This window comes from Gymnodraco acuticeps, unplaced genomic scaffold (genome assembly GCF_902827175.1).
Source record: "Gymnodraco acuticeps unplaced genomic scaffold, fGymAcu1.1, whole genome shotgun sequence".
NCBI lineage: Eukaryota > Metazoa > Chordata > Actinopteri > Perciformes > Bathydraconidae > Gymnodraco > Gymnodraco acuticeps.
In genome coordinates, this window is record NW_022992041.1 from 756,112 (window position 1) to 768,807 (window position 12,696).

At 40.5% G+C, this 12,696-nt stretch overlaps 1 protein-coding gene across 1 annotated transcript; it reads left to right on the plus strand.

Annotated features, from left to right (window-relative positions):
- The first annotated feature begins 2,321 nt into the window (after positions 1–2,321).
- LOC117536837 lies at positions 2,322–8,792 on the plus strand. Its single transcript, XM_034201905.1, has 3 exons — positions 2,322–3,036; positions 7,188–7,464; positions 7,922–8,792. The coding sequence occupies exons 1-3, from the start codon at positions 2,322–2,324 to the stop codon at positions 8,790–8,792; spliced, it is 1,863 nt and encodes a 620-aa protein (XP_034057796.1).
- Positions 8,793–12,696: the final 3,904 nt, after the last annotated feature.

The following is a 12,696-nucleotide window of genomic DNA, read 5'->3' on the forward strand; positions in this document are numbered from 1 at the left end:
TGCATTATTGTACTCTGGAGGGGAGTTTGACAGAGTATTACTCAAATAGTACACAGTAAAAGTACTTGATTGTATTTGTGGTAGTAGTCTAACATGTACTGAGTCCAACAGTACCAATTTTATTAAGAACTTATGGATAAAAATAATTTGATCCCTCATCAAAGATGGCAGAAAACATGCATTATTGCAACCCTGTCTCCTAAAAATTACGTTCCCACAGAACTAAACTGCATTCTGAATTACGTTTAGCTTGAAACGTATTTACTCCCACGTTACGTTCGTTATGAACGTATCTAAAATACGTTTATTTTCTACATATCTTCTAGAAACATATTTTCTCCCACGTTACGTTCCTTATGAACGTATCTTAAATACGTTTATTTTCTACATATCTTTGCCATTTATTGTCTTGCTTATAATAATGATAATAGTCATTTATAAATATCATTTTAGAGCACACCTTTGAAATCGCGAATCAGGCTCGATATATGGTTAAATTAAAATCAGGCGAGGCTGTAATTTCGCCAGCTGTTACTCTCATGAGCGAGGCAGAAAATAATAGTTTTAACATGACACAAAGCTGCTGTGTCGTTTACCTCAAACATTAAAACAAATCCAGAGTTACGTGTTTCTATACTTCCTCTAAGAAGAAAAGACAGTAAAAGAAGAGCTCTGTGGCTTCAGGCTTGATCGCCGTTCAAATGACAGCGTTGGTTTCCCCAAAAGTGGGCGGGGCTGTAAAGTGACGTAGATTTTTACTATCATCTATTATTCAAAACCATTCTATTTATTCTAACGTAAATTACATGCCAGTGTTTTATCTTTTTATTTATTTGTTTTTATTTTAAATCGTATAGACGTCTGTGAGGAAAATAAATGGGGTTTAGAGCCTCAAAATACTGAAATCTGTATTTTTTAAAATCTTTTCCTTCTAATTTGTTATTCTTTTCTAAATAACACACTGTTATTTACTCAACAATAACACACAATTATCCTTGTTTTTATTTATTTGTTTAATTCTATAATCTTGGGCTTTTTAGCCGTAAATAAAGTCACCAGAAACAGACGGGACATTTCGAGATTTAGGATGGCCGAAGACACTACACTACCCATAATCCCCAGCTATCGTTTGGGACTACAGTCCCGTTGACAAACCCCGTGATGTTGGAGTGGCAGTGCGCCAAGGTTACGCCGAGCGTCAAGCTCTTTGAAATGGAACGAAACCACGGCAGACTATTCAAAACTGGACTCGAACGCCCCCCGAGAAATACACATGCTGGCTATTGTGTTTCGCAACATGTTCTCTATGGCACGTATCTACTGGGAATTGTAGTTTTAAAAGACGTTTTTCCCAAAATTAGAAGTTGCCAGTATTAAACTGTGTACAGCCCTGGAGGTTTAGGCGATAGGAAACACATTGGTGTGTACACATTTAAAACATGTAATTACTAAATGGGTAAAAATCGCTTATATCCATAATGGGCAGCATTAATATATACCCACACGACAGCTTACTTTGTAATTCTACTCCACTACAATTCAGAGGTTAACCTGATATTTATACTCCACTACATTTAGTTTAGTTACTTTGCAGATTCTGATTAATGATGTGAAATATAAACAACCCTTAAAGCAGACTTTAGTTACACCTGAGTAAAATTCAGGGAAGGTGATTGTCAAGTGCCAACAATCAGGGGAGATATTTGATAGGTGGTGCTTGAGAAGACGAAACATTTATCTGCAGATCTCTATAAAGTATATTCATTACTCGTTATTCTCTACTAATAGTTAATTAAAAACTGTATAATGGATATTTTGCACATCCCTTTCAAGATTTCAAGATTTTCTAAGGTTTATTGATCATATACACAACTTGGGTCGCAGGTTCCTCAACAGCGCATTACAAGACATCTATCAATATGTGTGTACCTCCACCATTAAACTGTCATATTCTGCACATTTCTTATACTATCTACATACATAAGAGTATAATTAATGTGTATAATATCAGTTAAAAGAAGTGCTTCAACATAGTTAACATTGCAGGAAAGCAATATATTAGACGTTAAGTACTTTGTCAGGCTTAATATTCATCGGTAGATAGATACCCCCAAAGCTTTTTTCTTGTTTAAAATAAGACCTTAACCTAAAGTATTCTTTAATGTGTTAATAAAGGTTAATTCGTTTTTCTGTTTTGCACATCCTCCTATTAATATCTTTGTACATCCGGCACTAAACTGTTTTATTGTAGAGATCACTTATAGTATCTTCTTGACTTTTTATATTCTATATTTCTATCATTGACCTTCTACTTTCCCCCTATGAAAGTATGTACTCTTAATATCAGCATCCTTATCCTCCTGGACATCTCCGCCGCATTCGACACAGTCTCCCACACTATCCTACTCAACCGCCTATCCGTCTACCTTGGCCTCTCTGGTACAGCCCTCTCCTGGTTCCATTCCTACCTCTCCAACAGGCAACCGTTTGTGACCATCGGAAAATCCAGCTCTCCCCCAGCCCCTGTCAACCAAGGTGTGCCGCAAGGTTCAGTGCTCGGCCCCCTTCTATTCAACATCTACATGCTCCCCCTCGGTGAAATCATCCGCCGACATGGTCTCAACTTCCACTCCTATGCCGACGACACCCAACTCTACATCAGTACCAATCCATCATCCCAGCTACCCCCACTGTCACTTGTCAACTGCCTCCGCGACATCCAAGCCTGGATGTCAAAAAATCTACTTAAACTCAACAATAACAAAACAGAGCTCATGGTTGTGGCCCCAAAAACACTGCTCCGGAAGGTTGGAGATCTGCTCCTCACCATCGATGGCGGCTCCATCCACCCTTCCCCTGAGGTTCGCAGCCTGGGCGTCACTCTGGACTCCAGCCTCACCTTCAACTCCCACATCAGATCTACTGTCAAAACCGCTTTCTTTCACCTACGAAACATCTCCAGACTCCGGCCCACTCTCCCCGACCCCGTTGCAGAAACATTAATTCATACCTTCATCTCTTCTCGTCTGGACTACTGCAATGGAGTTCTGTTCGGGGTCAGCAGCAAAGCCCTGGACAGGCTCCAGTACGTCCAGAACTCTGCAGCCAGGCTCCTCACCCACACTAAGCCCTGGCAACACATCACTCCTACCCTCATCCACCTTCACTGGCTCCCGGTCAAGTCACGCATCCAGTACAAACTCCTCCTGCTGACTTACAAATCTCTCCACTCCCTAGCCCCTCCATACATCTCTGACCTCCTTCAGCCCTACACCCCCTCTCGTCACCTGCGGTCCTCTGACAAAGGGCTGCTCTCCATCCAGCGCTCCAAGCTGAAAACATTTGGCAACAGAGCTTTCAGTGTCGCAGCCCCCACCCTCTGGAACTCTCTCCCCTGTGCAATCAGGAATGCAGACACTCTGGACACCTTCAAAAAACACCTCAAACACCATCTGTTCACTCAGGCCTTTGGCCTCAACTAATATACAGTACTCAGCAACCTGTTCCTGTTTTTGTTTTCTTCAGCCTATGTATCTTTATTATTACTTTTTGTTTTGTTACTTCCCATTGTAAAGCATCCTTGGGTTTCGTGAAAGGCGCTATATAAATTGAAATTATTATTATTATTATTATTATTATTATTATATTGTTTTCATCAAATAACATTATTCAACAAAAATAATTCAATAACGTGCTTTAACCACTAGGCGGTGCACACAAGGTACAAACAGCATACTAATAATAACTTTGTATTATTAGTGTAGAACACTTATGTATGTATAACATCTGAAGATGTGTAGTTTTATTCATGTTTTTACATAATTTTACAGGATATTGCTATATTATTTCACATGTTTTACTTCTACACATTAATATCTGATTTGTAAAACATCACAGACAGAAAGGTATATCCGTCATTTAATGGTACGCTATTGAAATTCTGAATCCATAGATGTGTCTCCCATCACCCAAATCCCCTGACTATTCTCTCAACTCAGTATTTACATTCTTATATTCAAAGAAAATCAGTAATATCTTTAAAAACTACAAGTCCTTTTCTATCAGCTGTGCACCGTTATGGTGTAAATATAACCTATTATCTACCAATTGGATCAAATATAAAAGTCAGCCGAATTACTATTGATACTGCAAGGAGACGTATTTTGTGAAAAGAAATTGAAGATGTTGTTTAATTGTTGATATATTTATGATCCACATCAAGTATTCAGTTTTGGCGGCAGTTCCTCATGTTTGTCTAGAAGTCTTCTCATCATAAATAAAGAACTACGGCAGATGTATAATATTTAATGCAGCCGAACCGTGTATTACAATGCCGTTATGTGATGACTTCCAAAGAGAAAAGCAAGAACACTCTGAATTAGGTATTATTTTATTTTTCGTTTTCGGATATCACAACTTATTAACACCATATCCCAGCGTTTATTGCGGCTAAAACATCCAATCAACGAGCTTCAAGCTGAGGATCTTGGGTAATCAGTTCGGTGGGTTTGTGGTGTGTATCGCTCGAAATGTCCCGTCTGTTTCCAGTGACTTTATTTACGGCTAAAAAGCCCAAGATTATAGAATTAAACGAATAAATAAAAACAAGGATAATTGTGTGTTATGGTTGAGTAAATAACAGTGTTATTTAGAAAAGAATAACAAATTAGAAGGAAAAGATTTTTAAAAAATACAGATTTCAATATTTTGAGGCTCTAAACCCCATTTATTTTCCTCACAGACATTTATACGATTTAAAATAAAAACAAATAAATAAAAAGATAAAACACTGGCATGTAATTTACGTTAGAATAAATAGAATGGTTTTGAATAATAGATGATAGTAAAACGTCACTTTACAGCCCCGCCCACTTTTGGGGAAACCAACGCTGTCATTTGAACGGCGATCAAGCCTGAAGCCACAGAGCTCTTCTTTTACTGTCCTTTCTTCTTAGAGGAAGTACAGAAACAAGTAACTCTGGATTTGTTTTAATCTTTGAGGTGCAATAAACGACACAGCAGCTTTTTGTCATGTTAAAACTAATATTTTCTGCCTCGCTCATGAGAGTAACAGCTGCCGAAATTACAGCCTCGCCTACTGATTTTAATTTAACCATATATCGAGCCCGATTCTCGATTTCAAATGTGTGCTCTAAAATGATATTTATAAATGACTATTATCATTATTATAAGCAAGGCAATAAATGGCAAAGATATGTAGAAAATAAACGTATTTAAGATACGTTCATAACGAACGTAACGTGGGAGAAAATACGTTTCTAGAAGATATGTAGAAAATAAACGTATTTAAGATACGTTCATAACGAACGTAACGTGGGAGAAGATATGTTTCTAGAAGATATGTCGAAAATAAACGTATTTGAGATACGTTCATAACGAACGTAACGTGGGAGAAAATACGTTTCTGGCTAAACGTAATTGAGAATGCAGTTTAGTTCTGTGGGAACGTAATTTTTAGGAGACAGGGTTGATTATTGTACTCAGGCGTGGAGTTTGACAAAGGATTACTCAAAAAGTACACAGTAAAAGTACTTGATTGTACTTTTGGTAGTAGTCCAAGTACTGAATCCAACAGTACCAATTACATTAAGAACTTATTGCACAAAATCATTTTATCTCTCATCAAAGATGGCAGAAAACATGCATTATTGTACTCAGGGGTGGAGTTTGACAAAGGATTACTCAAAAAGTACAGAGTAAAAATACTTGATTGTAGTTTTGGTAGTAGTCCAAGTAGTACTCAATCCAACAGTACCAATTACATTAAGAACTTATTGCACAAAATTATTTTATCTCTCATCAAAGATGGCAGAAAACATGCATTATTGTACTCAGGGGTGGAGTTTGACAAAGGATTACTCAAAAAGTACACAGTAAAAATACTTGATTGTAGTTTTGGTAGTAGTCCAAGTAGTACTGAATCCAACAGTACCAATTACATTAAGAACTTATTGCACAAAATCATTTTATCTCTCATCAAAGATGGCAGAAAACATGCATTATTATACTCAGGGGTGGAGTTTGACAAAGGATTACTCAAAAAGTACACAGTAAAAATACTTGATTGTAGTTTTGGTAGTAGTCCAAGTAGTACTGAATCCAACAGTACCTATTACATTAAGAACTTATTGCACAAAATCATTTTATCTCTCATCAAAGATGGCAGAAAACATGCATTATTGTACTCAGGGGTGGAGTTTGACAAAGGATTACTCAAAAAGTACACAGTAAAAGTACTTGATTGTACTTTTGGTAGTAGTCCAAGTAGTACTGAATCCAACAGTACCAATTACATTAAGAACTTATTGCACAAAATCATTTTATCTCTCATCAAAGAGGGCAGAAAACATGCATTATTGTACTCTGGAGCGGAGTTTGACAGGGGATTACTCAAAAAGTACACAGTAAAAGTACTTGATTGTACTTGTGCTACTAGTCCAAGTAGTACTGAGTTCAACAGTATAATTTCACTAAGAACTTATTTTTAAAAATCCTTTTATCTCTCATCAAAGAGGGCAGAAAACATGCATTATTGTACTCTGGAGGGGAGTTTGACAGGGGATTACTCAAAAGTACACAGTAAAAGTACTTGATTGTACTTGTGGTAGTAGTCTAACAAGTACTGAGTCCAACAGTATCACTTTCATTAAGGATGCATCGATAAAAATGATTTTATCTCATCAAATATAGCAGAAGTTGCATGATTTTGTTCTCAGGAGGGGAATTTGAGAGTATTACCCAGAAAAAAGACAGTAAAAGTACTTCATTTTATTGTTGGTAGCAGTCAAACTAGGACTGAGTCAAACAGTGTTAGTTTTTTTAAGAACTCATGGTAAAAATAATTTGTATCGCATGAAGCAGAAAAAACATGCATTATTTTTACTCTTGCGTTAGTGCCGCTTCTCAGCGATTACCGTAAAGGCGCTATAAATCGCGCACTCAGAAATGAAGAACTGCTCATTTGACCAAGCAAATTTGAGAGACGGCTGAGTTGACCGCAGTTCTACACTACAGGCGTCGAAAAAGCTTGAAGCTGGGCGTGTCTGAGGCTTGGCGATTTCTCGCGACCAACAACCAATCAGGAATCTCCCGCCCGCCCCCAGCATACAAAGCAAAAAAAGCCCGGTTCTTCTACACTATTGCCAAAATGGATGCCGTTTTTGTAGCAACGGTAGCGTTGGTTTATGCAATGTCTCGCAGGAGGCCACGTATAGTGCGTCGCTGTTGGGTACATACAATACTCAGAAAACGTCTGCAACGGGGGGAATACCACGTTCTTGTCCAAGAGCTCCGCCTGAATGGTGTACTGTTTCAGCAGTACTTCAGGATGAGCAAAGACGCGTTCGACGAGTTGCTCGGAAAAGTCGGTCCACTGATTGCAAAGGCAGACACCCGTATGCGTTTGTCAATCGGACCCGCCGAGCGACTCGCCATCTGCCTACGGTACGTTTTGTGTATTTCTACTTCTTTAATATGACTCTGTATATAAAGAGAGAGAATGCATGCAATGGAGGAATGAAGTCTGTGATGTAGTTCAGATGAATGACATTAATTAAGATAGCTAGGTAAACGCAGTATTGCTCCCCTGTGTGTGTGTGTGTGTGTGTGTGTGTGTGTCTGTGGTGTGTGTCTGTGGTGTGTGTGTGTGTGTCTGTCTGTGGTGTGTGTGTCTGTGGTGTGTGTGTGTCTGTGATGTGTGTGTTGGTGTGTGTGTCTGTGGTATGTGTGTGTCTGATGTGTGTGCCTGTGGTGTATGTGTGTGTCTGTGATGTGTGTGCCTGTGGTGTGTCTGTGATGTGTGTGGTGTGTGTGTGTCTGTGATGTGTGTGTCTATGGTGTGTGTGTCTGCGTGGCGTATAACTCTTTTTTTTTAAAATCTTGTATATTACTTTTTTCTCAGGTACCTGGCAACCGGTGACTCGTACAGGACCATAGCATTCAGCTATCGGGTCGGGCATGCAACAGTGGCTGTCATCGTCAAGGAGGTTGCGGGTGCCATCTGGACCGCGCTGGTCGAGGAGACCATGCCGGTACCACAGACGGAGGACTGGAGAGCCATCGCTGCTGGGTTCCAGGAGCGCTGGAACTTTCCAAATTGCGTTGGTGCCATTGATGGGAAGCACGTGGTGATCCAGGCTCCGGCCTGGCTACTGGCTGTCGTGGATGCCCAGTACCTCTTCAGGGTAGTGGATGTCGGAGGTTTTGGAAGGAGCGGCGACAGTGGGAGCCTGAGGAATTCCGCTTTTGGAGAGGGCCTCCGAGATGGCAGTCTGCAGCTACCACCTGACACCGTCATCCCAGGAGCAGAGCGGCTGGGCCTTCTTCCCCATGTGTTTATTGGAGATGAGGCTTTTCCGCTGCTGGACAACCTGCTGCGTCCGTTCCCTGGACGTCAGCTCACGCGTGAAAGGAGGCTGTTCAACTACCGCCTCAGCCGGGCCAGGTTGGTGGTTGAATGTGCGTTTGGCATCCTCTCATCTCAGTGGAGAATGTTCCGGCGTGTCATCACCACCAGCCCGGAGGTAACAGAGTTGTGTGTGAAGGCCACCTGTGTGTTGCACAACTTCCTCCGCAGGAAGACAATAGGAAGGTCATCACGCACACCTGTCGTCCCTGTCGTTGCAGAGTCGAGTGATGAAGCTCCAACCCTGCGCGATGCACCTATGATGGGCTCAAACAACGCCACATGCCGATCCATCCAACTGCGGGAGACCTTCTGCTCCTATTTGAATGAGGAGGGTGTAGTGTCATGGCAGCATAAAGTGGTGTAGGGTCACCATGGCTCCTCCAAACCAAAAGCTCTTTTAAGAGCTACCCATTTTCTTTAAAGAGCAAATATTTCAAATGAGCCATTTTAAAATCAAACATTCCTAATAAACATGTTTCTTGAATTGATATTATTATATTATGATATGACTAACAACCTTTTTCTTTCAGCCCTGTTTTTACTGATAAATCACTCATAATTTCAATAGGTTTTCACATGACCAATTACAGAAGAAAGCACATTATATATACCGATATACATGAAGCTTCTGGTATGTTGCAACTGACAAACCACATGAACAAGTGAAGACACAGTATAGCCATAACATACTTGAAATAATGTTTTATTTGAGTGTGTGTGATGAGTGATGAGTGTAAAAAAATGTAATGTGGATCAGTATGTGTGAAAAAATTATTAAACTATAAATTGTCCTGCTGGTCCACGTCAAAAGTTAGCTGGTGTACCCCGAGGCGGACTCTTGCCCTCTGTGCCCTTGTCATCTGCCTCATGATGGGCAAGAGGCTCTTGAAAAATTGCAAGTCCTCGTCCTCCTCCACCACTGGTGGGGTTGGCTGGGCAATTGCTGGGTAATTGCTGACAGCAGACAGCAGACTTCGTTCAAACGGGGACATCTCCCTCCCCCTCCCCCGTGTTTTGCCCCGGACCTCAGCATTCTCCTGCTGGCGGACTGGCTGGTGGACTGGCTGGCTGACTCACTGTCTACCTGGCTCTCTTCCTCTGCCACCAGGGTGGATGGAGGCAGGGTCTGCCGGGGGACATTGCTGGATGTCTCACGGTCTATGATGAATGGGGTTAAAAACCCCATCACTGCCATGAAACGCCAGGGCTTGTACCCCCCTGCAGACCCTGCCCCTCTTCTTTTGGCCTCCTTCTCCATATTATTTTCCTTGCGGAACCTGTCCCTCAGACTCTTCTTGCAGACATTATCTAATAAAATGAAATGAAATAATAAAGTTAATAAATAATAAAGTGAATTTCTTGAATTTACTAAATTATTCCTCCATTAATGAATGCTATTTTTATGCTACATTCCATGCTGGCTAAATATACTGTCTATGCTTGATAGCTGTGAATCAAATCAAGTTTGATTTATATAGCACATTTATAAACGATTTTTGGTCGAGCCAAAGTGCTGTACATATAATAAAATTAGCCTACAGTAGAGACACTTTACAGCAAATACAACAGCACAGATTGTTCAGAATATCAGTATGAGAAAAACGACACCCTCTGCATGTATTATATGTTATATATTATGCTTATACTTATTATATTATATATAATATTTGTTTATTAATATATATTATATGTTATGCTACATTACTAGCTGGCTAAATATACTGTCTATGCTTGATAGCTGTGCATGTATTATATGTTATGTTATATATTATGCTTATACTTATTATAATGTTTTTTTATTATTATATGAATATTATATGTTATTATGCTACATTACTAGCTGTCCATTCAATGCTAAAACGAAGTAAACTGGATATAAACTCCCCAAACAGTTGAAAACCTACCAGTTTCACCAACTGTCTCTGCCACCTCCCGCCATGCCTGGTTCCTCCGGTTTAGGTCCCGGTAGGTGAACAGAGTACAGTCATACAGGACTGGGACATTTGCCACGGCAATGATTAATTTGTCCTCCATTTTATGAGATATGGAAAATAGTCAAGACCTGCGGGATCAGCATACACACGGTTTGATTGGCTAGCGCTTGTACTGGCGGGAATTGCAAAAACGGGATTTGATTGGCTGACGCCAGCTTCGAGAAAGCATCGAGCCTCAAAAGTTGAACATTGTTCAACTTTTGACGCTCGCGATGCTTGCAACGCCTTGCCAAGCTACCCACAATGCAGTTCGGCGAAGTTTTAAAATATCCTACGTCACCCCATTCAAATGAATGGGCGAAGCGTTGAAAGCATTTTTTGACGCCTGTAGTGTAGACGGGCCGTTAGCCTTCCCTAGCCTACAGCACCCGCCGCCCCTGGAGTCACTACTGTCCGGATCTAGGTCTGGCTGGAGGAGATCTTCATCATCCGACGAAGAGTCATCTGGTATGATCATAGCCCCGCTATCGTCAGCTAGCATCTCTAGCACCTGCTCGGTGGTGAAGCTCTCTCTTCTGGCTGCCATTATTTGCTAAAATGGAAAGAGGATACACAAGAAAAAGATCTAAAAGCAAAGAAATCAACGTCCTTGAAATGTGCTCTGTTAGCTGCTATCGTCGCTGCGTGCTGTGGTGCTGTCCTGCTGTGGTGCTGTCCTGCTGCGTAATGCGTATTGCGTAATGGAGCCGGAGCGGCGTAGTTTATAGGATCATATCTTTGGAACCCATTGGTCGATTTGGGTGATTGACACCTTTTCTGAACCGTTAGAGCCAATAGAATGGAGTTAACTGTCACTCCATTCTATTGGCTCTAACGGTTCAGAAAAGGTGTAAATCCCGCTAAACACTTACGTCAAGTAGAGAGAGGTTTGCGTAAACAGCACGTGAGACAGCATTAGCTCGGGACTGCCATGAATGTAATGATAGATTATCAGGAACAATTCTAAAGTGACTAAGAGACATTGGATTAACCTTAAACAGGGTTTTTATTCCCTTGAACAAGAGCTTTGATCACAAAACAGCAACGGTAAGACATCATTATTGTTATGGTTTTGAAAACTGTTGTTTTTTTTCTTCTCTGTTCTGGCTGCTAGCTCAGTGAGTTTGTATCCTACAGTGATGATACTTATAACAAAATAATCTGTGAAGTATCAGCTTTCAGATGATATGTAGTTTGTGCAGAAAATATGCAGTTTTAAAGATCGTTTTTGCTAGTTAGCACCGGAAGTAGCATCTGCCCGTTTTAGCTAAGGGCTAATGCTAACGCTTCTTGTGAGACTTGTGTTTTGTTTCGGTAAAAATGGTTCGTATCGTCAGTTAGCTGAGATTCTTCTCGTTAATCTGGTATAACACATTAATAGGTTTTTAAATAATAAGATGCCCTGAGACACAGTGTCGTGAAAAAAATACCCAGGGTCCCTGCCGGCGGGGACCTTCGGGCTTGTTAGCAATGGTGCGATTTACATGTTGACAACAGCCATTCCAATTTTTAGGCAAATAATAGTACGCATCTACACCACACAGCCAGTATACATTTTGTATTGAGGGTAGTCCTAAAGACATGTTTGTATACAATATATCATTTACTTGAATCATCTTATTATTCCTGAGTGTTTCCCAATTTGCCATGTCTACCTTTCATTGACAAACCACCTAATGGTCGAATACAGCTTGAAAAACACTTGACCCGTGCCATTGTTACATACACAAGGAAAGGTTGATGCATTTGGATGAGTTATAGGAGCTTCTACTGGTTCTGATAGCATAGTATTTTCGGGATCACGCTGGGGTTGCAAATTCGAACAATACCACAAAATACTGTTTAGAATTTCACTGTCCACTTGCATTTTCCTGATTTTCCAAAAGCTCAGAGTTTCCATTGAGCACCTGTGTCACTCCTGCATCAGATCCTCAGAGTCCCAATCAAAACTAGAATAATAATGTACAACTGCCAAAATCTCTGGCAGACACACTGATGGAGTGGATCTAAGCGAAAATAACTCAGACCATGCCACAGGGGGACCCTGTATTGCCAGAATGGAGGAATTTCTCGAACTTGTCTGTCTAGCAAGATACGTGGGGCAAAAAAGTATTTAGTCAGCCACCAATTGTGCAAGTTCTCCCACTTAAAAAGATGAGAGAGGCCTGTAATTTTCATCCTAGGTACACTTCAACTATGAGAGACAGAATGGGGGGAAAGAATCCAGGAAATCACATTGTAGGATTTGTAATGAATTAATTGGTAAATTCCTCGGTAAAATAAGTATTTGGTCAC

Bases quoted from the DNA above. Each gene is read 5' to 3' on its own strand.
- LOC117536837 (XM_034201905.1), top strand. From the start codon at position 2,322: ATGAAAGTATGTACTCTTAATATCAGCATCCTTATCCTCCTGGACATC. The intron at 3,037-7,187 runs GCAATGGAGTTC...CCGTTTTTGTAG, and splicing joins CTCTTCTCGTCTGGACTACT to CAACGGTAGCGTTGGTTTAT. The intron at 7,465-7,921 runs GTACGTTTTGTG...CTTTTTTCTCAG, and splicing joins CGACTCGCCATCTGCCTACG to GTACCTGGCAACCGGTGACT.